Source organism: Oncorhynchus gorbuscha, linkage group LG13 (assembly GCF_021184085.1).
Source record: "Oncorhynchus gorbuscha isolate QuinsamMale2020 ecotype Even-year linkage group LG13, OgorEven_v1.0, whole genome shotgun sequence".
In the NCBI taxonomy this organism is placed as follows: Eukaryota; Metazoa; Chordata; class Actinopteri; order Salmoniformes; family Salmonidae; genus Oncorhynchus; species Oncorhynchus gorbuscha.
The window spans coordinates 12,795,536-12,822,284 of record NC_060185.1 but is presented as its reverse complement, the minus strand read 5'-3'; the positions used below and the strand labels follow the sequence as shown (position 1 = coordinate 12,822,284).

At 50.2% G+C, this 26,749-nt stretch overlaps 1 protein-coding gene across 2 annotated transcripts in view; it reads left to right on the top strand.

The window, feature by feature from the left end:
- The window catches only part of LOC123992520 (ventricular zone-expressed PH domain-containing protein-like), a 158,981-nt gene that overhangs the window by 91,406 nt on the left and 40,826 nt on the right, over nucleotides 1–26,749 (top strand). Inside the window, exons 7-11 of one of the 2 annotated variants that reach the window (XM_046293721.1) lie at nucleotides 5,417–5,625; nucleotides 9,240–9,473; nucleotides 10,868–11,250; nucleotides 21,576–21,715; nucleotides 21,915–22,049. In XM_046293721.1, coding sequence (XP_046149677.1) covers nucleotides 5,417–5,625; nucleotides 9,240–9,473; nucleotides 10,868–11,250; nucleotides 21,576–21,715; nucleotides 21,915–22,049 — 1,101 coding nt within the window. The remainder of the gene's footprint in view (nucleotides 1–5,416; nucleotides 5,626–9,239; nucleotides 9,474–10,867; nucleotides 11,251–21,575; nucleotides 21,716–21,914; nucleotides 22,050–26,749) is intronic. The other variant, XM_046293722.1, reaches the window with a different exon arrangement.

Sequence of the window (26,749 nt, the reverse complement as noted above, 5' to 3'; positions counted from 1 at the left end):
AGGTGGAGGTGGGTGTTACACATGTTGAAAAATACCTGTTCTGGAGTTTTCGCTGAGGTCATCCAGTCCATTCCTCTCAACGATAAATCCTGAGTGATTGATGGAGAGAGAGACATGTTACCTAGTGATTATATGACACCCAACACCTTGTGAAGCAGTGTATGTTGTATCCTCCTTCCCTCCCTCAACAAACTATCTCCAGCCTCCTCTCTCTCTCCTTCCCTCCCTCAACAAACTATCTCCAGCCCTCTCTCTCTCTCTCCTTCCCTCCCTCAACAAACTCTCTCCAACCTCTCTCTCTCTCTCCTTCCCTCCCTCAACAAACTCTCTCCAGCCTCCTCTCTCTCTCTCCTTTCCCCCCTCAACAAACTCTCTCCAGCCTCCTCTCTCTCTCCTTCCCTCCCTCAACAAACTCTCCAGCCTCCTCTCTCTCTCTCCTTCCCTCCCTCAACAAACTCTCTCCAACCTCTCTCTCTCTCTCCTTCCCTCCCTCAACAAACTCTCTCCAGCCTCCTCTCTCTCTCTCCTTCCCTCCCTCAACAAACTCTCTCCAACCTCTCTCTCTCTCTCCTTCCCTCCCTCAACAAACTCTCTCCAGCCTCCTCTCTCTCTCTCCTTCCCTCCCTCAACAAACTCTCTCCAACCTCTCTCTCTCTCTCCTTCCCTCCCTCAACAAACTCTCTCCAACCTCCTCTCTCTCTCCTTCCCTCCCTCAACAAACTCTCTCCAACCTCCTCTCTCTCTCCTTCCCTCCCTCAACAAACTCTCTCCAGCCTCCTCTCTCTCTCCTTCCCTCCCTCAACAAACTCTCCAGCCTCCCTCTCTCTCTCCTTCCCTCCCTCAACAAACTCTCTCCAACCTCTCTCTCTCTCTCCTTCCCTCCCTCAACAAACTCTCTCCAGCCTCCTCTCTCTCTCTCCTTTCCCCCCTCAACAAACTCTCTCCAGCCTCCTCTCTCTTTCCTTCCCTTCCTCAACAAACTCTCTCCAGCCTCCTCTCTCTCTCCTTCTCTCCCTCAACAAACTCTCTCCAGCCTCCTCTCTCTTTCCTTCCCTCCCTCAACAAACTCTCTCCAGCCTCCTCTCTCTTTCCTTCTCTCCCTCAACAAACTCTACAGCGCCCTCTCTCTCTCTCTTCTTTCCTCCCTCAACAAACTCCTTCCTTCCTTCCCTCCCTACCTCCCTACCTCTCTACCTCAACAATCTAGCTCTTGTGTTTCATTATTCATTGGCATGTTCCCCTAGAAGTTATGAAAAGGCAAAACCCCACGGTGACAGGATAAATGCGGATTCGCAGCAATATTCTGCTCTTTCCGGGAGACAGACACACTTACACACACACATGCAAACACAGACACACACGCACACTTCCCAGGAGAGGCCGAACGCTTTGGCCCTTCAGCTCCAATCACTCCTCTGTTATTGTTCTGACAATACTCCAAACCGATTCGCTCCAGCAGTAGCTTGTGTGTGTCCTAGGGGTGTGTGTGTGTGTGTGTGTGTGTGTGTGTGTGTGTGTGTGTGTGTGTGTGTGTGTGTGTGTGTGTGTGTGTGTGTGTGTGTGTGTGTGTGTGTGTGTGTGTGTGTGTGTGTGTGTGTGTGTGTGTGTGTGTGTGTGTGTGTGTGGTGTGTGTGTTAACTGTTTCTGGGCAGCAGAAACGTGTCATGCTCCAGTTAGGAGCCAGAGACGGTTTAAATAATGCAACCTGTTTTGCTTCCTCCTTTCCTTTGTCTCTCTGCCTCCTGATTGGACCAGCACACTGATTCCTCTGCTCCCTCTGCAGATGAGATCTGGAACAAAATGTCCTCCTCTCTCTTAATGTAACAAGCCCCCTGGTCCCACTAAAGGCCCAGATGGGGCGTGGGGGGGGGTGCGCCTGCTGATTCCAACACTGAATCTGATATTCCGCTCTCCTCCTATCTTCTTCGAGTGGATCTCTGGAAAACATCCCTCTGAATCTCCTGTTCTCTCTAAAATGGCCGCCAGGATGAGTTTACGGTTGTTTATGAGGGTGTTTGTGACCATTGGCATGGAGCCTCTGGCCAGGGGTAGAGATGATTACAGGGTTTTGGGGATGGTTATACTGTTTCAAGGTGAGGCAGATTGACAGTGATTGGGGGACTGGGGATTATGTTGCGCAATGGCAGGAAGATGAATGTAATGACGTGCGTCCTCTCTCTCCCATCTCTCTCTCCCTCTCTCTCTCAACCCTCCCTCTCTCTCTCTCTCTCTCTCTCTCCCTCCCATCTCTCTCTCCCTCTCTCTCTCAACTCTCCCTCCCTCTCCTCTCTCTCTCTCCTTCTCCCTCTCTCCCTCTCCCTCCCTCTCTCTCTCTTCTCTCTCCCTCTCTCAACTCTCCCTCTCTCTCCACTCTCCCTCTCTCTCCACTCTCCCCTCTCTTCCCCTCTCTCCCTCTCTTTCTCTCTCCCTCTCTCCCCTCTCTCTCCCTCTCTCAACTCTCCCTCTCTCTCAACTCTCCCTCTCTCTCCACTCTCCCCTCTCTTCCCCTCTCTCCCTCTCTTTCTCTCTCCCTCTCTCCCCTCTCTCTTCCTCTCTCCCCTCTCTTCCCCTCTCTCCCGCTCCCCTCTCTCTTCCTCTCTCTCCCTCTCTCCCCACTCTCTCCCTCTCTCCATCTCTCCCCTCTCTTCCTATCTCTCCCTCTCTTTTCCTCTCTCCCCTCTCTCTCCCGCTCTGCCCCCTCTCTCTTCCTCTCTCCCTCTCCCCCTCTCTCTTCCTCTCTCCCTCTCTCTCCTCTCTTCCTTTCTCTCTCTCTCCCCTATCTTTCCTCTCTCCCTATCTTCCCCCTCTTTCCCCCTCTCTCTTCCTCTCTCTCCCTCCCTCTCTCCCTCCCTCTCTCCCTCTCTCCCTGCTCTTCCTCTCTTTCCCGCTCTCCCCCTCTCTCTTCCTCTTTCTCCCCTCTCTCTTCCTCTCTATCCCCTCTCTCTCCCCTCTCTCTTCCTCTCTCTTCCTCTCTCTCCCCTCTCTCCCTCTCTCTCCCCTCTCTTCCTCGCTCTCCCTCTCTCTTCCCCTCTCTCCCCTCTCCCTCTCTCTCTCTCTCTCCCTCTCTCTCTCTCTCTCTCTCCCTCTCTCCCTCTCTTCCCTCTCCCCCTCTCTCTCTCTCTCTCTCCCTCCTCTCTCTCTCGCTCCCTCTCTCTCTCTCCCTCTCTCACCTCTCTCAACTCTCCCTCTCTCTCCACTCTCCCCTCTCTTCCTCTCCCTCTCTCTTTCTCTCTCCTCTCTCCCTCTCTTCCTCTCTTTCCCTCTCTCCCGCTCCCCTCTCTCTCCCTCTCTCTCTCCTCTCTCTCTCTCTCTCCCTCTCTCTCCCTCTCTCCCCTCTCTCCCCTCTCTCCCTCCCCTCTCTTTCCTCTCTCCCCTCTCTCCCCCCCTCTCTCCCGCTCTCCCTCTCTCTTCCTCTCTCCCTCTCTCCCCTCTCTCTTCCTCTCTCCCTCTCTCTCCTCTCTTCCTTTCTCTCTCTCTCTCCCCTATCTTTCCTCTCTTCCTCTCTCCCTATCTTCCCCCTCTTTCCCCCTCTCTCTTCCCCTCTCTCTCTCCCCGCTCTCCCTCTCTCTCCCCCTCCCCTCTCTTCCTCTCTTTCCCGCTCTCCCCCTCTCTCTTTCTCTTTCTCCCCTCTCTCTTCCTCTCTATCCCCCTCTCTCCCTTCTCTCTCCCCTCTCTCTTCCTCTCTCTTCCTCTCTCTCCCCCTCTCTTCCTCTCTCTCCCTCTCTTCCTCGCTCTCCCTCTCTCTTCCCCTCTCTCCCCTCTCCCTCTCTCTCCCTCTCTCCCCCCTCTCTCTCCCTCTCCCCTCTCCCCCTCTCCCCTTCCTCTTCCCCTCTCTTCCCCCCTGTTCCCTCTCTCCCTCTCTCCTCTCTTGTTTCTCTCCCTGTATCCCCTCTCTCCCCTGTATCACCTTCTCTCTCCCTCTCCCCTCTATCACCCTCTCTCTCCCCTCTCCCTCGCTCTCCCTCTCTCCTCCTCTATCACTTTCTCTCCGTCTCTCCCCCCTCCATCATCCTCTCTCTCCCTTTCTCTCCCTCCCCCTTCCCCTCCCTCCCCCAGTGTCAGGCCCGTAGCTCCCTTTGCTCCCGAGTGGCACAGCGGTCTAAGGCACTGCATCTCAGTGCAAGAGGCGTCACTACAGTCCCTGGTTCGTATCCAGGCTGTATCACATCTGGCCCGTGATTTGGGTTTGGCCGGGGTAGGCCGTCATTGTAAATAATACTTTTTTCTTAACTGACTTGCCTAATTAAGTAAAGGTTCAATACAAAATGTGAGTGTGTTAACAGGAGTGGAGAACATGGTACTCCCCTGCCATCAACCAGTAGGTCTTAGTGGAGGCATTTCCCAGAATCACTGCTTGTTTTCCGCTTGGTAAGAGAGTGTGGAAAGACAGGACACTGTGCTTTGGTTGGCAGTTGATTGCATAAAAATACCAAATTTCTTTGTAGCCGCCATATTTTAGTAGTGTGTGTGCATATGTACATGTGTGTGCGTTTACATGTGTGTGTTTGAGAAAGTGAGAGGGGAGCACATCCCATGGCTCACATACAGTCATGACATATTTTTTATTTTTCTCCCTCTCTCTCCCCTCCCTGCCCCCTCTCTCCCCTCTCTCCCCTCTCTCTCCCTCTCTCCCTCTCTCTCCCTCTCTCCCCTCTCTCCCCTCTCTCTCCCCTCTCTCTCCTCTCCTTCCTCTTCTCTCTCTATCTCCCCCTCTCCCCCTCCCTTCCCCCCTCTCTCTCTCCTCTCTCTCCCCTCTCTCCTTCTCTCCCCTCCCTGCCCCTCTCTCTCCCCTCTCTCTCCTCTCCTTCCCCTTCTCTCTCTATCTCCCTCTCTCCCCCTCCCTTCCTCCCTTCCCCTCTCTCTCTCTCTCTCCCCTCTCCCCCGCTATCTCCCCTCCCTGCCCCCTCTCTCTCTCCCTCTCTCTCCCCTCACCCCCTCTCTCTCCCTCTCTCTCTCCCTCTCTCTCTGTATCTCCCTCTCTCCCCTCTCTTCCATCTCTTTCCCTCTCTCTCCCCTCCCTGCCCCGTCTCTCTCCCCTCTCTCTCCCCTTTCCCGCTCCCTGCCCCCTCTCTCTCCCCTCTCTCCCCCTCCCTGCCCTCTCTCTCTCTCCCTCTCTCTCCCTCTCTCTCCTCTCTCTCCCCCTCTTTCCCTATCTCTCCTCTCTCCCCCTCCCTGCCCCCCTCTCTCCCCTATCTCTCCTCTCTCTCTCTCTCTCTCTCTCTCTCTCTCTCTCTCTCTCTCTCTCTCTCACCCTCTCTCTCCCCTCTCTCCCCCTGCCTGCCCCCTCTCTCTCCCCCTCCCTGCCCCTCTCTCTCTCCTTCTCTCTCCCATCTCTCTCCCCTCTCTCTCCCCTCCCTGCCCCCTCTCTCTCCCCTATCTCTGCTCTCTACCCCTCCCTGCCCCCTCTCTCGCCCAGCGTCAGGCCCGTAGCTCCCTGGCGTACCTAGTGTCTCTGCTGGGCAGTATGGATCACAGCTTCCACTACAGTCTGCTGCTGGAGATCAGAGCCCTGACTGACAGATACACCTCCATCCTGGGAGGCTGTGCCAAAGACATCTACAGGATGAGTAACAGCTTCACCTCTATAGCCAGACTACTGGAGACATACACCACCATCAACTGCAGGTAAGGTATGCACGCACACACACACACACACACACACACACACACACACACACACACACACACACACACACACACACACACACACACACACACACACACACACACACACACACGCACGCACTTATTTTGCCAGACTATAAAAAAATGTATTGTAGACAGGCCCCACAAAACTGTACACAAACTCAGCCGCCCCCACGTGAGCATGTCGTAGGGAAATGGGTCATGGAATGGAAAGTGTGGCACTGCAACGATTCACCCCTTTTAACATCCCTAAAACAGTGATTTGAATGTTTCCATCTAATTCTGAACCCACATGGACCGTTCGCTTTATTACCACCATGTGCGTTTTACTACAGAGGCAGAACCTCTATTTGTAACCCCATCGCTTTCTCTGCCCAGCCAACCGACAATGACAAAACAAAATCACTAATCTCATGTTATTCTTTGCAATTACGATTCTGTGAATCAAAAACTTCACAAAAAAATGCACTCCTTAAAAATAAGAATGTATTTTACTGATGTGTGTGTGGACGTATGTGCGTGCGAGTGTGTGTGTGTGGGGGGGGGGGGGGTTATTTGTCAATATGATTGTGTTACTGATGGGTTCTGGCAATGGTACCACACACAGCCTTCTCCAGGAACATTGTGTATCAGTGGCTTCCAGAGGCTTTGCTTGGGGTCTCTTTCTGGAAAATAAAGACCGAGAGGGAGGGTTTATTAGAAAAAAGAACAGAGAGGATGAGGAGGGGGGCAAACAAAGGGCATTTGAAAGTGTTCAATCAGCGAACGAGTGGATGGGTTGACATGGTAGGAGAGAGTGGCCACCCCTGTTCTCTCTCTCTCTCCTCTCTTTCTCTCTGTGTGTGTGTGGGTGTGTGTGTTTATTTTTTAATTTAATTTAACCTTTATTTAACTAGGCAAGTCTGTGTGTGTGTGTGTGTGTGTGTGTGTGTGTGTGTGTGTGTGTGTGTGTGTGTGTGTGTGTGTGTGTGTGTGTGTGTGTGTGTGTGTGTGTGTGTGTGTGTGTGTGTGTGTGTGTGTGTGTGTGTGTGTGTGTGTGTGTGTGTGTCCAGAGGTGAGCTGGTCTGCTCAGTTCTCTCAGGTCCGATCTGTCTCTTTCCTCATGTGCAGCATTCCAGCCCAGCACCAGTCCTATCCGGTCTAGTGTGTGTGACACAGAGAGAGACGGAGAGATAGGGACAGAAAACACTGGCTAAGACATTTGCTACTTTACACCCCTTCCTCTCCCTGTATGTTTCAGTGTTGTTATTTTACACCTCTTCCCCTCTCTCTGTATGTTTCAGGGTTGTTACTTTACACCTCTTCACGTCTCTCTGTATGTTTCAGGGTTGTTACTTTACACCTCTACCCCTCCGTATGTTTCAGGGTTGTTACTTTACACCTCTTCCTCTCCCTGTATGTTTCAGGGTTGTTACTTTACACCTCTTCCTCTCCCTGTATGTTTCAGGGTTGTTACTTTACACCTCTTCCTCTCCCTGTATGTTTCAGGGTTGTTACTTTACACCTCTTCCCCTCTCCCTGTATGTTTCAGGGTTGTTACTTTACACCTCTATCTCTCTGTATGTTTCAGGGTTGTTACTTTACACCCCTTCCTCTCCCTGTATGTTTCAGGTTTGTTACTTTACACCCCTTCCTCTCTCTGTATGTTTCAGGGTTGTTACTTTACACCTCTTCCCCTCTCTCTGTATGTTTCAGGGTTGTTACTTTACACCCCTTCCTCTCTCTGATTGTTTCAGGGTTGTTACTTTACACCTCTTCCCCTCTCCCTGTATGTTTCAGGGTTGTTACTTTACACCCCTTCCTCTCTCTGTATGTTTCAGGGTTGTTACTTTACACCCGTTCCCCTCTCCCTGTATGTTTCAGGATTGTTACTTTACACCTCTTCCTCTCTCTGTATGTTTCAGGGTTGTTACTTTACACCGCTTCCTCTCTCTGTATGTTTCAGGGTTGTTACTTTACACCCGTTCCCCTCTCCCTGTATGTTTCAGGATTGTTACTTTACACCTCTTCCTCTCTCTGTATGTTTCAGGGTTGTTACTTTACACCTCTTCCTCTCTCTGTATGTTTCAGGGTTGTTACATTACACCTCTACCCCTCCGTATGTTTCAGGGTTGTTACTTTACACCTCTTCTTCTCTCTGTATGTTTCAGGGTTGTTACTTTACACCTCTTCCTGTCTCTCTGTATGTTTCAGGGTTGTTAATTTACACCTCTATCTCTCTGTATGTTTCAGGGTTGTTACTTTACACCTCCTCCCCTCTCCATGTATGTTTCAGGGTTGTTACTTTACACCTATATCTCTCTGTATGTTTCAGGGTTGTTACTTTACACCCCTTCCTCTCTCTGTATGTTTCAGGGTTTTACTTTACACCTCTTCCCCTCTCCCTGTATGTTTCAGGGTTGTTCAGGGTTGTTACACCCCTTCCTCTCTCTGTATGTTTCAGGGTTGTTACTTTACACCCCTTCCTCTCTCCCTGTATGTTTCAGAGTTGTTACTTTACACCCCTTCCTCTCTCTGTATGTTTCAGGGTTGTTACTTTACACCTCTTCCCCTCTCCCTGTATGGTTCGGGGTTGTTACTTTACACCCCTTCCCCTCTCCCTGTATGTTTCAGGGTTGTTACTTTACACCTCTACCCCTCCGTATGTTTCAGGGTTGTTACTTTACACCTCTTCTTCTCTCTGTATGTTTCAGGGTTGTTACTTTACACCTCTTCCTGTCTCTCTGTATGTTTCAGGGTTGTTAATTTACACCTCTATCTCTCTGTATGTTTCAGGGTTGTTACTTTACACCTCCTCCCCTCTCCATGTATGTTTCAGGGTTGTTACTTTACACCTATATCTCTCTGTATGTTTCAGGGTTGTTACTTTACACCCCTTCCTCTCTCTGTATGTTTCAGGGTTTTTACTTTACACCTCTTCCCCTCTCCCTGTATGTTTCAGGGTTGTTACTTTACACCCCTTCCTCTCTCTGTATGTTTCAGGGTTGTTACTTTACACCCCTTCCTCTCTCCCTGTATGTTTCAGAGTTGTTACTTTACACCCCTTCCTCTCTCTGTATGTTTCAGGGTTGTTACTTTACACCTCTTCCCCTCTCCCTGTATGGTTCGGGGTTGTTACTTTACACCCCTTCCCCTCTCCCTGTATGTTTCAGGGTTGTTACTTTACACCTCTACCCCTCTGTATGTTTCAGGGTTGTTACTTTACACCTCTACCCCTCTGTATGTTTCAGGGTTGTTACTTTACACCCCTTCCTCTCTCTGTATGTTTCAGGGTTGTTACTTTACACCTCTTCCCCTCTCCCTGTATGTTTCAGGGTTGTTACTTTACACCTCTACCCCTCTGTATGTTTCAGGGTTGTTACTTTACACCCCTTCTTCTCTCTGTATGTTTCAGGGTTGTTACTTTACACCTCTATCTCTCTGTATGTTTCAGGGTTGTTACTTTACACCTCTATCTCTCTGTATGTTTCAGGGTTGTTACTTTACACCTCTATCTCTATGTATGTTTCAGGGTTGTTACTTTAAACCTCTTCCCCTCTCCCTGTATGTTTCAGGGTTGTTACTTTACACCTCTATCTCTCTGTATGTTTCAGGGTTGAAGAGGAATCCGAAGGCTCTCCTTCCCCAGAAGCCAATGTGTGTGGGGGTGCAGGGGGGTTTGTAAGGGGGTCAGAGCGGCGACTGCAGGTGAAGATCCAGGCATTTGAGGAGAAGATGGTGGATGAGGGGGGAGAAGGGGAGACAGACGGTGGGTCAACAACACCCCAACGCAGATACAGCATGGGACAAGCTGCTAGAGAGGAATACAGAGAGATGAGATTTAACAGGTGAGTCTATAACAACACCATATCTATGAGATGTAACAGGTAAGTCTATAACAACACCATATCTATGAGATGTAACAGGTGAGTCTATAACAACACCATATCTATGAGATGTAACAGGTGAGTCTATAACAACACCATATCTATGAGATGTAACAGGTGAGTCTATAACAACACCATATCTATGAGATGTAACGGGTGAGTCTATAACAACACCATATCTATGAGATGTAACAGGTGAGTCTATAACAACACCATATCTATGAGATGTAACAGGTAAGTCTATAACAACACCATATCTATGAGATGTAACGGGTGAGTCTATAACAACACCATATCTATGAGATGTAACAGGTGAGTCTATAACAACACCATATCTATGAGATGTAACAGGTGAGTCTATAACAACACCATATCAATGAGATGTAACAGGTAAGTCTATAACAACACCATATCTATGAGATGTAACAGGTAAGTCTATAACAACACCATATCTATGAGATGTAACAGGTGAGTCTATAACAACACCATATCTGAGATGTAACAGGTGAGTCTATAACAACACCATATCTATGAGATGTAACAGGTGAGTCTATAACAACACCATATCTATGAGATGTAACAGGTAAGTCTATAACAACACCATATCTATGAGATGTAACAGGTGAGTCTATAACAACACCATATCTATGAGATGTAACAGGTGAGTCTATAACAACACCATATCTATGAGATGTAACAGGTGAGTCTATAACAACACCATATCTATGAGATGTAACAGGTGAGTCTATAACAACACCATATCTATGAGATGTAACAGGTGAGTCTATAACAACACCATATCTATGAGATGTAACAGGTGAGTCTATAACAACACCATATCTATGAGATGTAACAGGTGAGTCTATAACAACACCATATCTATGAGATGTAACAGGTGAGTCTATAACAACACCATATCTATGTCAGCACACATGACTTTACTGAAATTGAACATACAACCAGAAGTAATAAAGGATATCAGTGCAAGAATTATTCACATTTTGAAACAAAATGGACACATCAACAACAGTACAGGAAAAGGAAAGAAAAAACCCAGACTCAAGACAAAACAACAACTGATTTCTGTAGTACTCTTTTACTTTCTCCCATATAACACTGGATTCAAGTGTCTTACAGGTTAACATCACTTCTAAATGTATTGTATGAAGCTGTTACAATATATTATCACCTTATGAATATGTTATTTTACCATAACTGAGGTGTGTGTGTGTGTGTGTGTGTGTGTGTGTGTGTGTGTGTGTGTGTGTGTGTGTGTGTGTGTGTGTGTGTGTGTGTGTGTGTGTGTGTGTGTGTGTGTGTGTGTGTGTGTGTGTGTGTGTGTGTGTGTTCCTCAGGTCAAAGAGTCTGGCTCTGCACGCCATGAGGTCACGGTCCATCAACTCTGAGAGTGGTCCGGATGGAGAAGGGGTGGAGCTAACGTCTGACGCATTGCTCTCAGGGTCCCCACCCAATCAGCAAACGGAAAACATAGACACCTCTCCCACTGAGAGGGAGCTAACCAATGAGAGTTCCCTGTCTCCCTCCACCCGTCCGGCCCCGCCCCTTGAGGAACAGAGGGATGGACAGGGAGAGGGGGAAGGAAGGAGAGGAGTGAAGAGGGACACTGGGAAAGAGGACAAGCTGTACAACCACCTGAGGGACAACATGGAGAAGATCAAAGAGTTCTGTTCTGTGATGGTTCAACAGATCCCCATACCAGAACACTGTGTCATAGAAGGTACGCTGCTATTACCAGCTCATCATACCTGATTTAACACCAAATCCTTCCGTGTTGAGCACTCATAACTCAAATAGTCAGGGAAGTACATCAGTAAAAAGCATTCGAGTGAGGTGGAGGTAACTCCCAAGATAAAGGAAACACCAACATAAACGTCTCTATTTGAACAAACCTGGTAAATCTAATCGGTGGTGATAGGAGCTATAGGTCTGGGAATGTGTGAGAAATATAAACGGAATTAAAGTATGAGCGCAATAGCTAACGGTGGTGCGAAAGGGCTCTGTTTTGATGAATTAACAAGTTGTAGGTGTGACGAGGGCTTGGTGACTCACTGGACAATCAAGGTGTTCCATGCTGTTGTCTCCAGTTCTGTAGGTTACTCACGGTCTCTGCATTGTCATCAAATCCAATTGGGCTGGGGGAATCTTAGTCCATTGTGGATTGATGCTACAGTTTATTAAATAGCATTGGCTACAGTAACGAGTGATAGCAACAGTAAAAATAAATAAAAAATACATCCTGTGTTTGAGGTGTTGACAGTCAACATTGTTGTAATTGGCATCAACGAGTATAAGCCTTTGAACATCACACTTCTCCTCAAATAAAAATACCCAGGGCTTCCATTAATTGTATTGTGTTTGTGAGGCACGTTCTCAATAAAGCAAGATATATCCCAGGCCTTCCGTTGATGTGGACTTATAGGACTGAACATGTTGAATATGTTTGGAGGAGGGTGTCTTTGGTAACTGGAGTAGAGGTACTCTTTGGAAATTGAGAGGGATAAAGCCCAAATGGAGTGTACACGGCAGGTATGCCTATGTGAATTTTGGGCGGTCAGGTAGCCTAGTGGTTGGAGCATTGGCCCAGTAACCAAAAGGTTGCTGGATCGAATCCCCGAGCTGTTGAACCAGCTATCGTTATAGTAGTGTAAGGGTAGCCTACTAAGGGTAAGGGTAGTCTACTAAGGGTAAGGATAGTCTACTAAGGGTAAAGGTAGTCTACTAAGGGTAAGGGTAGTCTACTAAGGGTAGTCTACTAAGGGTAAGGGTAGTCTACTAAGGGCAAGGGTAGCCTACTAAGGGTAGCCTACTAAGGGTAAGGGTAGTCTACTAAGGGTAAGGGTAGCCTACTAAGGGTAAGGGTAGCCTACTAATGGTAAGGGTAGTCTACTAAGGGTAAGGGTAGTCTACTAAGGGTAAGGGTAGTCTACTAAGGGTAAGGGTAGCCTACTAAGGGTAAGGGTAGCCTACTAAGGGTAAGGGTAGTCTACTAAGGGTAAGGGTAGTCTATTAAGGGTAAGGGTAGTCTACTAAGGGTAAGGGTAGCCTACTAAGGGTAAGGGTAGCCTACTAAGGGTAAGGGTAGTCTACTAAGGGTAAGGGTAGTCTATTAAGGGTAAGGGTAGTCTACTAATGGTAAGGGTAGCCTACCAAGGGTAAGGGTAGTCTACTAATGGTAAGGGTAGTCTACTAAGTGCCTGTTTTTCAATCGGAGAAAAATGGAAAACAAGCAATTGTTACAGGATAAAAACTAACGTTTCTAAATATGATTGTCACATCTCTCGTTCCATGATGGACATATAACCTACTTTTTTTTGTATTTGTTTAATAAAAACTAAAAACAATTATACCCCCTTTTTCTCCCCAATTGGTAGTTACAGTCTTGTCTCATTGCTGAAACTCCGTACAGACTTGGGAGAGGCGAAGGTTGTGAGCCGTACATCCTCCGAAACACAACCCTGCCAAGCTGCACTGCTTCTTGACACAATGCCCACTTAACCCTGAAGCCAGCCAGCCGCACCACTGTGTCGGAGGAAACACCATACACCTGGCGACCGTGTCAGCGTGCACTGCGCCCGGCCCGCCACAGGAGTCGCTAGTGCGCGATGGGAAAACGACATCCCTGCCGGTCAAACCCTCTGCTAACCCAGACGACACTGGGCCAATTGTGCGCCGCCCCATGGGTCTCCCGGCCGGCTGCGACAGAGCCTGGACTTGAACCGAGAATCTCTAGTGTCACAGCTAGCACTGCGATGCACAGCCTTAGACCACGGCACCAAGCGGGAGGCCCGTGGAGGAGTTTTTTTACACACATTCACAATAACAGGAGCTGGTTAAAATAATAAGGGAATGTTTGTTCACAAACTTGATCTTTTAATAAAGCTTTGGTGATTAAGATTTATTTCAAAGCGGTCTCATGAGCCAAACACTTTATCGGTAGTCTAGACTACTTGACAAATGCATTGTGGGAAGAACAACAAAAAGCTGCCTTCATTGAGAGGAGGGGAGGTCTTAGCGGTACTGAAATTGGCACTTTTTAAGGACACACCTCAGATATTGCCCTCATTTACTCAAGTGTTATCTTTATTTTGGCAGTTACCTGTATGTCTGAACGATAGAATACTGGTCAAGTTGTTTTATTGAAGGATTTGGCTCTAAATGAAAAGTATTACATCATTATGATTGATTACATGACCTGGTCAACTCACACATTATCAATCAAATGTATTTGTACATTTATCAGCCGATATCACAAAGTGCTTGTACAGAAACCCAGCCTAAAACCCCAAAAAGCAATCAAATCAAATCAAATGTATTTATATAGCCCTTCTTACATCAGCTGATATCTCAAAGTGCTGTACAGAAACCCAGCCTAAAACCCCAAACAGCAAGCAATGCAGGTCTAGAAGCACGCTGGCTAGGAAAAACTCCCTAGAAAGGCCAGAACCTAGGAAGAAACCTAGAGAGGAACCAGGCTATGAGGGGTGGCCAGTCCTCTTCTGGCTGTGCCGGGTGGAGATTATAACAGAACATGGCCAAGATGTTCAAATGTTCATAGATTACCAGCAGGGTCAAATAATAATATTCACAGTGGTTATAGAGGTTGCAACAGGTCAGCACCTCAGGAGTAAATGTCAGTTGGTTTTTCATAGCCGATCATTCAGAGTTAGAGACAGCAGGTGCAGTAGAGAGAGAGAGAGTCGAAAACAGCAGGTCCAGACAAAGTAGCAAGTCCGGTGAACAGGTCAGGGTTCCATAGCCGCAGGCAGAACAGTTGAAACTGAAGCAACACCGGGTGGACTGGGGACAGCAAGGAGTCATCAGGCCAAGTAGTCCTGAGGCATGGTCCTAGGGCTCAGGTGCTCTGATAGAAGAGAGAGAAAGAGAGAGAGAAAAAGAGAATTAGAGAGAGCATACTTAAATTCACACAGGACACCGGATAAGACAGGAGAAGTACTCCAGATATAACAGACTGACCCTAGCCCCCCGACACATAAACTATTGCAGCATAAATACTGGAGGCTGAGAGAGGAGGGGTCGGGAGACACTGTGACCCCGTCCGATGATACCCCCGGACAGGGCCAACCCAGACAGGATGATCATGTCAGTGACTCAACCCACTCAAGTGACGCACCCCTCCTAGGGACGGCATGAAAGAGCACCAGTAAGCTAGTGACTCAGCCCCTGTAATAGGGTTAGAGGCAGAGAATCCCTGTGGAGAGAGGGGAACCGGCCAGGCAGAGACAGCAAGGGCGGTTCGTTGCTCCAGTGCCTTTCTGTTCACCTTCAAACTCCTGGGCCAGACTACACTCAATCATAGGACCCACTGAAGAGATGAGTCTTCAGTAAAGACTTAAAGGTTGAGACCGAGTTTGCCTCTCTGACATGGGTAGGCAGACCATTCCATTAAAATGGAGCTCTATAGGAGAAAGCCCTGCCTCCAGCTGTTTGCTTAGAAATTCTAGGGACAGTTAGGAGGCCTGCGTCTTGTGACCATAGCGTACGTGTAGGTATGTACGGCAAGACCAAAATCAGAGAGATAGGTAGGAGCAAGCCCATGTAATGCTTTGTAGGTTAGCAGTAGAACCTTGAAATTAGCTCTTGCCTTAACAGGAAGCCAGTGTAGGGAGGCTAGCACTTGAGTAATATGATCAATGTTTTGGTTCGAGTCAAGATTCTAGCAGCCGTGTTAAGCACTAACTGAAGTTTATTTAGTGCTTTATCTGGGTAGCTGGAGAGTAGTCTAATCTAGAAGGGCCAAGAGCATGGATTCATTTTTCTTCATAATTTTTGGACAGAAAGTTTATGATTTTTGTAATGTTACGTATATGGAAAACTCAGTGATCAGGTTGATTGATTACATGACCTGGTCAACTCACACATTGTCTGATCATTGATCATGATGATAAAGGGGTTAATTGTTATCACTGGAAGGTGAAACTGGAACCCAAACTTAGAGCCAAAAAGGTAATTGCATACAGTGTTATTTTTTATTAATGAAATTAAGGAATCCGCAGGGCTGCAGTAAATGGATTGAACTATTTAATTGTGACTTACAGAGCAGTCTAACCAGAACCAGATGAGGGGGTTCAAACTGTCTCCCGCTCCTTCTGCGGGTACAGACGCAGGGTCAGCAGTACAGCCCCCCCACTACACCCCTCTCCACTTTTCCCCAATCCAATCTACCCTGGTCCACTCCCTCTAACCCTAAAGTAAGCCAGAGTGAGGCCCAGGTAACCCCCAGATAACAGTCCCTCTCTAACCCTTTGTAGAGCCCTGGGGTAACAGTCCCTCTCTAACCCATGTAGAGCCCTGGGGTAACAGTCCCTCTCTAACCCATGTAGAGCCCTGGTGTAACAGTCCCTCTCTCTAACCCCAGTAGAGCCCTGGGGTAACAGTCCCTCTCTAACCCATGTAGAGCCCTGGGGTAACAGTCCCTCGCTCTAACCCCAGTAGAGCCCTGGGGTAACAGTCCCTCTCTCTAACCCCAATAGAACCCTGGGGTAACAGTCCCTCTCTAACCCATGTAGAGCCCTGTGGTAACAGTCCCTCTCTCTAACCCATGTAGAGCCCTGGGGTAACAGTCCCTATCTGCCCCCTGTAGAGCCCTGGGGTAACAGTCTCTCTCTCTCACCCCAGTAGAGCCCTGGGGTAACAGTCCCTCTCTGCCCCCTGTATAGCCCTGGGGTAACAGTCCCTATCTGCCCCCTGTATAGCCCCGGGGTAACAGTCCCTATCTGCCCCCTGTAGAGCCCTGGGGTAACAGTCCCTATCTGCCCCCTGTAGAGCCCTGGGGTAACAGTCCCTCTATGCCCCCTGTATAGCCCTGGGGTAACAGTCCCAATCTCTAACCCCAGTAAGCCCTGTGGTAACAGTCTCTCTCTCTAGCCCATGTAGAGCACTGGGGTAACATTCCCTCTCCAACCCATGTAGAGCCCTGGGGTAACAGTCCCTATCTGCCCCCTGTAGAGCCCTGGGGTAACAGTCCCTCTCTGCCCCCTGTATAGCCCTGGGGTAACAGTCCCTATCTGCCCCCCGTATAGCCCTGGGGTAACAGTCCCTCTCTCTAACCCCTGTAGAGGCCTGGGGTAACAGTCCCTCTCTCTAACCCCAGTAGAGCCCTGGGGTAACAGTCTCTCTCTCTAACCCCAGTAGAGCCCTGGGGTAACAGTCCATCTCTAACCCATGTAGAGCCCTGGGGTAACAGTCCCTCTCTCTAACCCCAGTAGAACCCTGGGGTAACAGTCCCTCTCTCTAACCCCAATAGAACCCTGGGGTAACAGTCCCTCTCTCTAACCCCAGTAGAGCCCTGGGGTAACAGTCCCTCTCTCTAACCCCAGTAGAGCCCTGGGGTAACAGTCCCTCTCTAACCCATGTAGAGCCCTGGGGTAACAGTCCCTCTCTCTAACCCCAGTAGAGCCCTGGGGTAACAGTCCCGCTCTCTAACCCCAGTAGAGCCCTGGGGTAACAGTCCCGCTCTCTAACCCCAATAGAACCCTGGGGTAACAGTCCCTATCTGCCCCCTGTAGAGCCCTGGGGTAACAGTCTCTCTCTATAACCCCTGTAGAGCCCTGGGGTAACAGTCTCTCTATAACCCCAGTAGAGCCCTCGGGTAACAGTCCCTCTCTATAACCCCTGTAGAGCCCTGGGGTAACATGGACTAGCTTTGTAGCTGTCTCAACTGGACATGGGTTTTGGGGTTTTAATTCTTCTCACATCACATCGTTGTGACTGTGTGAATCAGACCAGTGGAAGCAGAATGTCTTTCATGTGTTAGAACTGCCTCTCTCAGAGTACCACCCTTCTGCACATGTGCACACTGACCACAGCCAGCTTCCTAGAGAACACTGGGATTCAACGGAATCTCTCTTGGTCTTCTTGATCTTAATACACCACTTTAATCATTACTTAAATAATCAGAGAGCCAGCTGCGTAACACACACACACACGGTACACACTAACACACAGTTGTACAACTGAACGCCTCTGAATCAGAGAGGTGCCTGGGGCTGCCTTACACACTCACAGTGCAATGGGTGATAGAGCAAGTGAAAGTTGAGGTCATGATAGAGAGTGGCAGGAGGAGATGTTGTGGTAGTCCCTCTGGTCTCAGTGACACGGTTCCATTCTGTAACACCAGAACCAAGGAAGAGACAGACAGGAGTTATTCACACACACACACATGAACCCCCACACACACACACACACACGAACCCACACACACACAAACCCACACACACACACACACACACACACAAACCCACACACACACACACACACACACCCACACACACACACACGAACCCACACACACACACACACACACATGAACACACACACACACAAACACACACAAACCCACACACACACACACAAACACACACACACACACACGAACACACACACACACACACACACACACACACACACACACACACACACACACACACACACACACACACACACACACACACACACACACACACACACACACACACACACACACACACACACACACACACACACACACACACACACACACAAACCCCCACACACACACACACAAACCCACCCATTTTCAAAGCCACTAAAAGACAACAGTCTGCAGCCCTGAGGGGCTTAGGATAGGACATGGCAGGAAGACTCGGCTAGATGATGTCATGGTGTCGGTGGCTGTTTGGTGACACGTGAGTCTGTGACCCTCTGTAATGTTCTCCATGTGACAACATGGGTCACAGTACACAGGACATTCACACATGGCGTCACTCTCTACACTGTAACATTGAGGCGGTGTCCACTGCACTAGTAAGGTGTCCACCCACTCTGCCCCAGAGGGTGAAAACACACTTTGTTAATTAAAGGTCGATTTCCTTATGTTATAAAATGAATTTTACCAAGACAAATAGGATTATTTATGTTGAGAATTGTTCAGTGAGATCTTTCTCTAACATATCGAAAACATAATAATAATAATAATAATAATATATAATAATAATATAATAATATATGCCATTTAGCAGATGTTTTATCCAAAGCAACTTACAGTCATGTGTGCATACATTCTACGTATGGGTGGTCCCGGGGATCGAACCCACTACCCTGGCGTTACAAGCGCCATGCTCTACCAACTGAGCTACAGAAGGACCATATCCAAAAATTCCTATTTCATAACCGAATACATCCAATTATAAACACCAAGCTCTGTTGACATAGCAACTTTTGTTGTTGTTAATAAGGATTTTACATTTTGTGGTCGTACTCTTCAAAGTTGTTTTCGCAGGTCTCAAAAAGCTAAATTAGCATGGTATGAACTGAATGAAATGTAAAAGTCTTTGAAAATAAAAAGCTTGGTTTACGTTCATTGTTCCGTTGACTTTTAACAGCGATACACTTGTTTTTCTGAGAAATCTTTTAAAAATAACAGGAATTTGTAATTAATATGAAAAACGTATAACTAAAATGTGAAAATACTACATGTCATATCGCAACACCCATATCCATCTTACCTCTAGATTGTTTTATGTGGATTTGAGAAGAAAGAGTTCACCCGGTAAGTGAGCCTGTCGGGGAGCCAGCCGAGCTGACACTGACACGATGCATTCTCCCCATTCTTCACCACTTTGTTTCTCTGGCTTCCATTGATTTATTCACCCTGATTCTGTCCATCCCTCAAGGTTAATGACTACAATAACTTTTGAAAGGATTTATGATAGAGACATTGAGGTTTGGACCATTGGTTTTCTTATAGGATTATCTACACAATATACACCCTACAGTACATACACCCTGAAACACCCTACAGTACATACACCCTGAAACACCCTACAGTACATACACCCTGAGACACCCTACAGTACAGACACCCTGAGACACCCTACAGTACAGACACCCTGAGACACCCTACAGTACAGACACCCCGAGACTCCCTACAGTACAGACACCCCGAGACTCCCTACAGTACAGACACCCTGAGACACCCTACAGTACAGACACCCTGAGACACCCTACAGTACAGACACCCTACAGTACAGACACCCCGAGACACCCTACAGTACAGACAGCCTGAGACACCCTACAGTACAGACACCCCGAGACACCCTACAGTACAGACACCCCGAGACACCCTACAGTACAGACACCCTGAGACACCCTACAGTACAGACACCCTACAGTACAGACACCCTGAGACACCCTACAGTACAGACACCCTGAGACACCCTACAGTACAGACAGCCTGAGACACCCTACAGTACAGACACCCTGAGAAACCATACAGTTCATACACCCTGAGACACCCTACAGTACAGACACCCTACAGTACAGACACCCTGAGACACCCTACAGTACAGACACCCTACAGTACAGACACCCTGAGACACCCTACAGTACAGACACCCTACAGTACAGACACCCTGAGAAACCCTACAGTACAGACACCCTGAGACACCCTACAGTACATACACCCTGAGACACCCTACAGTGCATAGACCCGAGACACCCTACAGTACAGACACCATGAGACACCCTACAGTACAGACACCCTGAGACACCCTACAGTACAGACACCCTACAGTACAGACACCCGAGACTCCCTACAGTACAGACACCCCGAGACGGCCTACAGTACAGACACCCTGAGATACCCTACAGTACAGACACCCTACAGTACAGACACCCTACAGTACAGACACCCTACAGTACAGACACCCTACAGTACAGACACCCCGAGACACCATACAGTACAGACACCCCGAGACGGCCTACAGTACAGACACCCCGAGACACCATACAGTACAGACACCCTACAGTACAGACACCCTGAGACACCCTACAGTACAGACACCCTGAGACACCCTACAGTACAGACACCCTACAGTACAGACACCCCGAGACACCATACAGTACAGACACCCCGAGACACCATACAGTACAGACACCCCGAGACACCATACAGTACAGACACCCCGAGACACCCTACAGTACAGACACCCTACAGTACAGACACCCCGAGACGGCCTACAGTACAGACACCCTGAGGCACCATACAGTACAGACACCCTACAGTACAGACACCCCGAGACACCCTACAGTACAGACACCCCGAGACTCCCTACAGTACAGACACCCCGAGACTCCCTACAGTACAGACACCCCGAGACTCCCTACAGTACAGACACCCCGAGACTCCCTACAGTACAGACACCCTGAGACACCCTACAGTACAGACACCCTGAGACACCCTACAGTACAGACACACCGAGACACCCTACAGTACAGACACCCCGAGACACCCTACAGTACAGACACCCTGATCAAGAGACCATGAGTCTGACTCTATACACACACACACACAGACACACACACAACGAACAGACCGCACACTCAGCAACATACACGTACGTATACAGTGTTTCTAGACTGTAGAAGGTTAATAAGGTGTTTGGGGCTAGTTCCTCCTGGAACTACTAGGAATGTAATGTAAGGTAACAGTGGTACAGACCTATAGTCTACAAGACTAAACTATCCTGAAAGGAGGGGGGGAGGGGAGAGAGGAGAGGAGGAGCGGGGAAAGGAGGGGAGGGGGAGAGGGGGGAGGGGTGAGAGGGGGAGAGGAGAGGAGAGGGAATGGGAGGGGTGAGAGGGGGAGGAGAGGAGAGGGGATGGGGTGAGAGGGGGAGGGGAGGAGCGGGGAAAGGAGGGGAGGGGGAGAGGAGAGGAGAGGGGAGGGGTGAGAGGGGGAGGAGAGGAGGGGGAGGGGATGGGGAGAGAGAGGAGAGGAGAGGTGGGGGGGACAAAGTTGGAAAGTTGTGGAGCGAAATTAAGAAAAAACTAAACAAAAACGCTAAACTGAATTGTCTGACCCTCTACACGTGTGTGTGTGTGTGTGTGTGTGTGTGTGTGTGTGTGTGTGTGTGTGTGTGTGTGTGTGTGTGTGTGTGTGTGTGTGTGTGTGTGTGTGTGTGTGTGTGTGTGTGTGTGTGTGTGTGTGTGTGTGTGTGTGTGTGTGTGTGTGTGTGTGTGTGTGTGTGTGTGTGTGTGTTTCAGACTCAAGCCGTGGCTGTGTTGCAAAGCTGTCGTTCTCGTGCTCTCTAAAGGGGCATTACTGTCTGTTTACCAAGTCCTGTTTCACCCTCACCAGCCTCCAGCCACACCTCTGGATCAACATCATGCTGCTTCACCTACAGGTAGATGCTCTATAACGCTACACACATACTTACACACCACACATACATACACACACACACATATACACACACATACACACACACATACACACAACACATACATACACACACATACATACACACACACACACACACTAACATCACAATACAGGTGATGTCTCTATCAACTTGATTAAAGCCCTCTCTCCCTGTCCTCCAGAGTCAGCACAGCGCTCCCCTCTCCTCTCTGGATGACTGTGTTCAGAGGTTGGGGAGACTGTGGGAGAGGACCCAGCTAAAAGGAGCTCACTGCTTCTCCATGGCCATGACACAACAGCCCACTCCACACAGAAAGGTCTGTCTGTCTGTCTGTCTGTCTGTCTGTCTGTCTGTCTGTCTGTCTGTCTGTCTGTCTGTCTGTCTGTCTGTCTGTCTGTCTGTCTGTCTGTCTGTCTGTCTGTCTGTCTGTCTGTCTGTCTGTCTGTCTGTCTGTCTGTCTGTCTGTCTGTCTGTCTGTCTGTCTGTCTGTCTGTCTGTCTGTCTGTCTGTCTGCCTGTCTGCCTGTCTGCCTGTCTGTCTGTCTGTCTGTCTGTGTCTGTCTGTCTGTCTGTCTGTCTCAAAGTTCAACAAAGCTCAGAACACTTGACCCTCCCTCCACAGCTCTCTAAATGGACACTTCTGGAAGCAACATGTCCACTCACAGTTACATAAAGGTTCAGTGAAATAAAAGTCTGCCGTGAGCAGACGTGTGTGTGTGGTCATTAGGAAATGCTTAGACAACAGAAGAAAATACAGGGGACGTTTTTTTTCTTTACTTTAAAAGGGGGAGGGGACATTATTAAAGGGGGAGTGGCCTTGTTTAAAAAGGGGCGTAGTATTATTTCTTCCATATGGTGTTTTGATGGTACAGAGACAGGCCAGCTATGGCTGCCATATGGAGCTTGTTTAAGTTGGACATGTGTTGTGCATAAACACACACACACACACTGTGCTATATGAAGTTAACCCCTATGTACAGACTAGTAAAGATCTGCCTGTGAAACTTATTTACGTATTCGTAAAGGAACCCAGCGGTTCTGGTCCACATTTGGAACAGATCTGACCACTCGGAACTCGACCGAGGTGTGACACCAGGGTCCGGTTCAGTAAAGGGGTGCACTCGTCGGTCGTATACGTTTGAGTGGTCACTTTATGTGAATGTGTCATGAACATCTGTGAGTGCTTGTGTGTACTTCTCTCAACCCGTCAGGAGAGGAGAGGAGAGGAGAGGAGAGGAGGAGAGGAGAGGAGAGGAGAGGAGAGGAGAGAGGAGAGGGAGAGGGGAGAGGGAGGGAGAGGGGGAGGGGGGGAGGGGAGGGGAGGGGAGGGGGGGGGGAGAGGAGAGGAGAGGGAGAGGAGAGGAGAGGAGAGGAGGGGAGGGGGAGAGGAGAGGGGAGGGAGAGGGAGGAGGAGAGGGAGAGGGGGGGAGGGAGAGGAGGGGAGAGGAGAGGGGAGGGGAGGGGAGGAGAGGAGAGGGGAGGGGAGAGGAGAGGAGAGGAGAGGAGAGGGAGGGGAGGGAGAGGGAGGAGAGGAGAGGGAGAGGAGAGGGGAGGGGAGGGGAGAGGAGAGGAGGGAGGGAGAGGGGGGGAGAGGAGAGGAGAGGAAAGAAAGGAGGAGGAGGAGAGAGAACCTTTCAGAGGGGATGTTTCCCCTCTGGAGCATGGTTCTCAAATTAGAGGGGTCCCCTGGCCCTCTGGAGAGGAGAGGGAGAGGGGCCCTCTGGAGCAGGAGATCCTGGGGGTCCCCTGGCCCTCTGGAGCATGGGGATCCTGGGGGCCCTCTGGGATGGGAGATCCTGGTCCCCTGGCCCTCTGGAGATGGGAGAGGAGAGGACGGAAAGAAACAGCCATTCATCCTCCTGTGCATGGTTCTCAAATTAGGCCCTCTGCTCTGTCCAGCATGGTTCTCAAATTAGAGCCATTCAGGAGAAAGTCCAGCATGGTTCTCAAATTAGAGAAATGGAGAAAGAATGAAGAGAACCTTTCAGAACACATCCATCACATGTGCAATGTTTCCCCTCTGCTCTGTCCAGCATGGTTCTCAAATTAGAGCCATTCATCCTGGTCCCCTGGCCCTCTGCTCTGTCCAGCATGGTTCTCAAATTAGAGCCATTCATCCTGGTCCCCTGGCCCTCTGCTCTGTCCAGCATGGTTCTCAAATTAGAGCCATTCATCCTGGTCCCCTGGCCCTCTGCTCTGTCCAGCATGGTTCTCAAATTAGAGCCATTCATCCTGGTCCCCTGGCCCTCTGCTCTGTCCAGCATGGTTCTCAAATTAGAGCCATTCATCCTGGTCCCCTGGCCCTCTGCTCTGTCCAGCATGGTTCATTCAAATTAGAGCCATTCATCCTGGTCCCCTGGCCCTCTGCTCTGTCTGTCCAGCATGGTTCTCAAATTAGAGCCATTCATCCTGGTCCCCTGGCCCTCTGCTCTGTCCAGCATGGTTCTCAAATTAGAGCCATTCATCCTGGTCCCCTGGCCCTCTGCTCTGTCCAGCATGGTTCTCAAATTAGAGCCATTCATCCTGGTCCCCTGGCCCTCTGCTCTGTCCAGCATGGTTCTCAAATTAGAGCCATTCATCCTGGTCCCCTGGCCCTCTGCTCTGTCCAGCATGGTTCTCAAATTAGAGCCATTCATCCTGGTCCCCTGGCCCTCTGCTCTGTCCAGCATGGTTCTCAAATTAGAGCCATTCATCCTGGTCCCCTGGCCCTCTGCTCTGTCCAGCATGGTTCTCAAATTAGAGCCATTCATCCTGGTCCCTGGCCCTCTGGTCCCCTGGCCCTCTGCTCTGTCCAGCATGGTTCTCAAATTAGAGCCATTCATCCTGGTCCCCTGGCCCTCTGCTCTGTCCAGCATGGTTCTCAAATTAGAGCCATTCATCCTGGTCCCCTGATCCGCTGGTCCTCTGATCCGCTGGTCCTCTGATCCGCTGGTCCCCTGATCCGCTGGTCCTCTGATCCGCTGGTCCTCTGATCCGCTGGTCCTCTGATCCGCTGGTCCCCTGATCCGCTGGTCCTCTGATCCGCTGGTCCTCTGATCCGCTGATCCCCTGATTCGCTGATCCCCTGATTCGCTGGTCCCCTGATCCGCTGGCCCTCTGGTCCGTTGATCCCCTGGCCCTCTGGTCCCCTGATCCGCTGGTCCCCTGGCCCTCTGGTCCCCTGATCCGCTGGTCCCCTTGTGCTCTGGTCCCCTGCAGTAAGAAACACATGGGTCTGACTGAGGCTTTATTACTCTGCTAATCAAATTCCTGCTGATAGGAAAAGGTCTAAGAGAGGCAAGCTCTTTATGAGAACACAGTACACAGGGGAAGGGAAGACTAATGCTTACATCTAGGAGAGCAGGGACAGGAGACAGAGGGGGAGAGGGTACAGAAGACGGAGGGCTGGAGAGGGGACAGGAGACAGAGGGGGAGAGGGGACAGAAGACGGGGGGCTGGAGATGGGACAGGAGACAGATGGGGAGAGAGTACAAGAGACAGGGGAGAGGAGTAGACAGGGGCAGGAGACCGAGGGGAGAGAGGTGACAGAAGACGGGGGGCTGGAAAGGGGACAAGAGACAGGGGAGAGGAGTAGACAGGGACAGGAGACAGAGGGGGAGAGGGTACAGAAGACGGGGGCTGGTGAGGGGACAGGAGACAGAGGGGGAGAGGGGACAGAAGACGGGGGGCTGGAGAGGGGACAGGAGACAGATGGGGAGAGAGTACAAGAGACAGGGGAGAGGAGTAGACAGGGGCAGGAGACCGAGGGGAGAGAGGTGACAGAAGACGGGGGCTGGAAAGGGGACAAGAGACAGGGGGAGAGGAGTAGACAGGGACAGGAGACAGAGGGGGAGAGGGGACAGAAGATGGGGGGCTGGAGAGAGTACAAGACACAGGGGAGAGGAGTAGACAGGGGCAGGAGACCGAGGGGAGAGGGGACATGAGACAGAGGGGGAGAAGGGACAAGAGACAGAGGGGGAGAGAGTACAGGAGTAGGAGGGGGAGAGGAGACAGGGGGAGAGGGGATGGGAGACAGAGGGGAGAGGGTACAGAAGACGGGGGGCTGGAGAGGGGACAGGAGACAGAGGGGGAGACGGGACAGAAGACGGGGGGCTGGAGAGGGGACAGGAGACAGAGGGGGAGAGAGCACAATAGACAGGGGGAGAGGAGTAGACAGGGGCAGGAGACCGAGGGGAGAGAGGGTAGGAGACATATGGGAGAGGGGACATGAGACAGAGGGGAGAAGGGACAAGAGACAGAGGGGGAGAGAGTACAGGAGTAGGAGGGGGAGAGGAGACAGAGGAGGAGAGGGTGCGAGAGACAGAGGGGAGCGGAGTCAGAGGGGACAGGAGACGGAGAGGAGAGGAGACAGAGGGGAGAGGGGACAGGAGACGGAGAGGAGAGGGGACAGGAGACGGAGAGGAGAGGGGACAGGAGACGGAGAGGAGAGGAGACAGAGGGGAGAGGGGACAGGAGACGGAGAGGAGAGGGGACAGGAGACGGAGAGGAGAGGAGACAGAGGGGAGAGGGGACAGGACACAGAGGGGAGAGGGGACAGGGGGAGAGGGTACAGAAGATGGTGGGGCTGGAGACTGAGGGGAGAGGAGTCAGAGGGGACAGGAGACGGAGGGGAGAGGAGACAGAGGGGAGAGGGGACAGGACACAGAGGGGAGAGGGGACAGGAGACAGAGGGGGAGAGGGTACAGAAGACAGGGGGGCTGGAGACAAAGGGGAGAGGAGACAGGGAGGAAGAGGGAGACAGCGGGCAAGAGTAAGAAGGGAGAGGGGACAGGAGACAGAGGGGAGAGGAGACAGAGGGGAGAGGAGACAGAGGGAAGAGGAGACAGAGGGGAGAGGAGACAGAGGGGAGAGGAGGCTGAGCGGACAGGAGGCTGAGCGGACAGGAGGCAGAGGGGAGAGGAGGCTGAGCGGACAGGAGGCAGAGGGGACAGGAGGCAGAGGGGACAGGAGGCAGAGGGGACAGGTGACAGAGGGGACAGGTGACAGAGGGGACAGGTGACAGAGGGGACAGGTGACA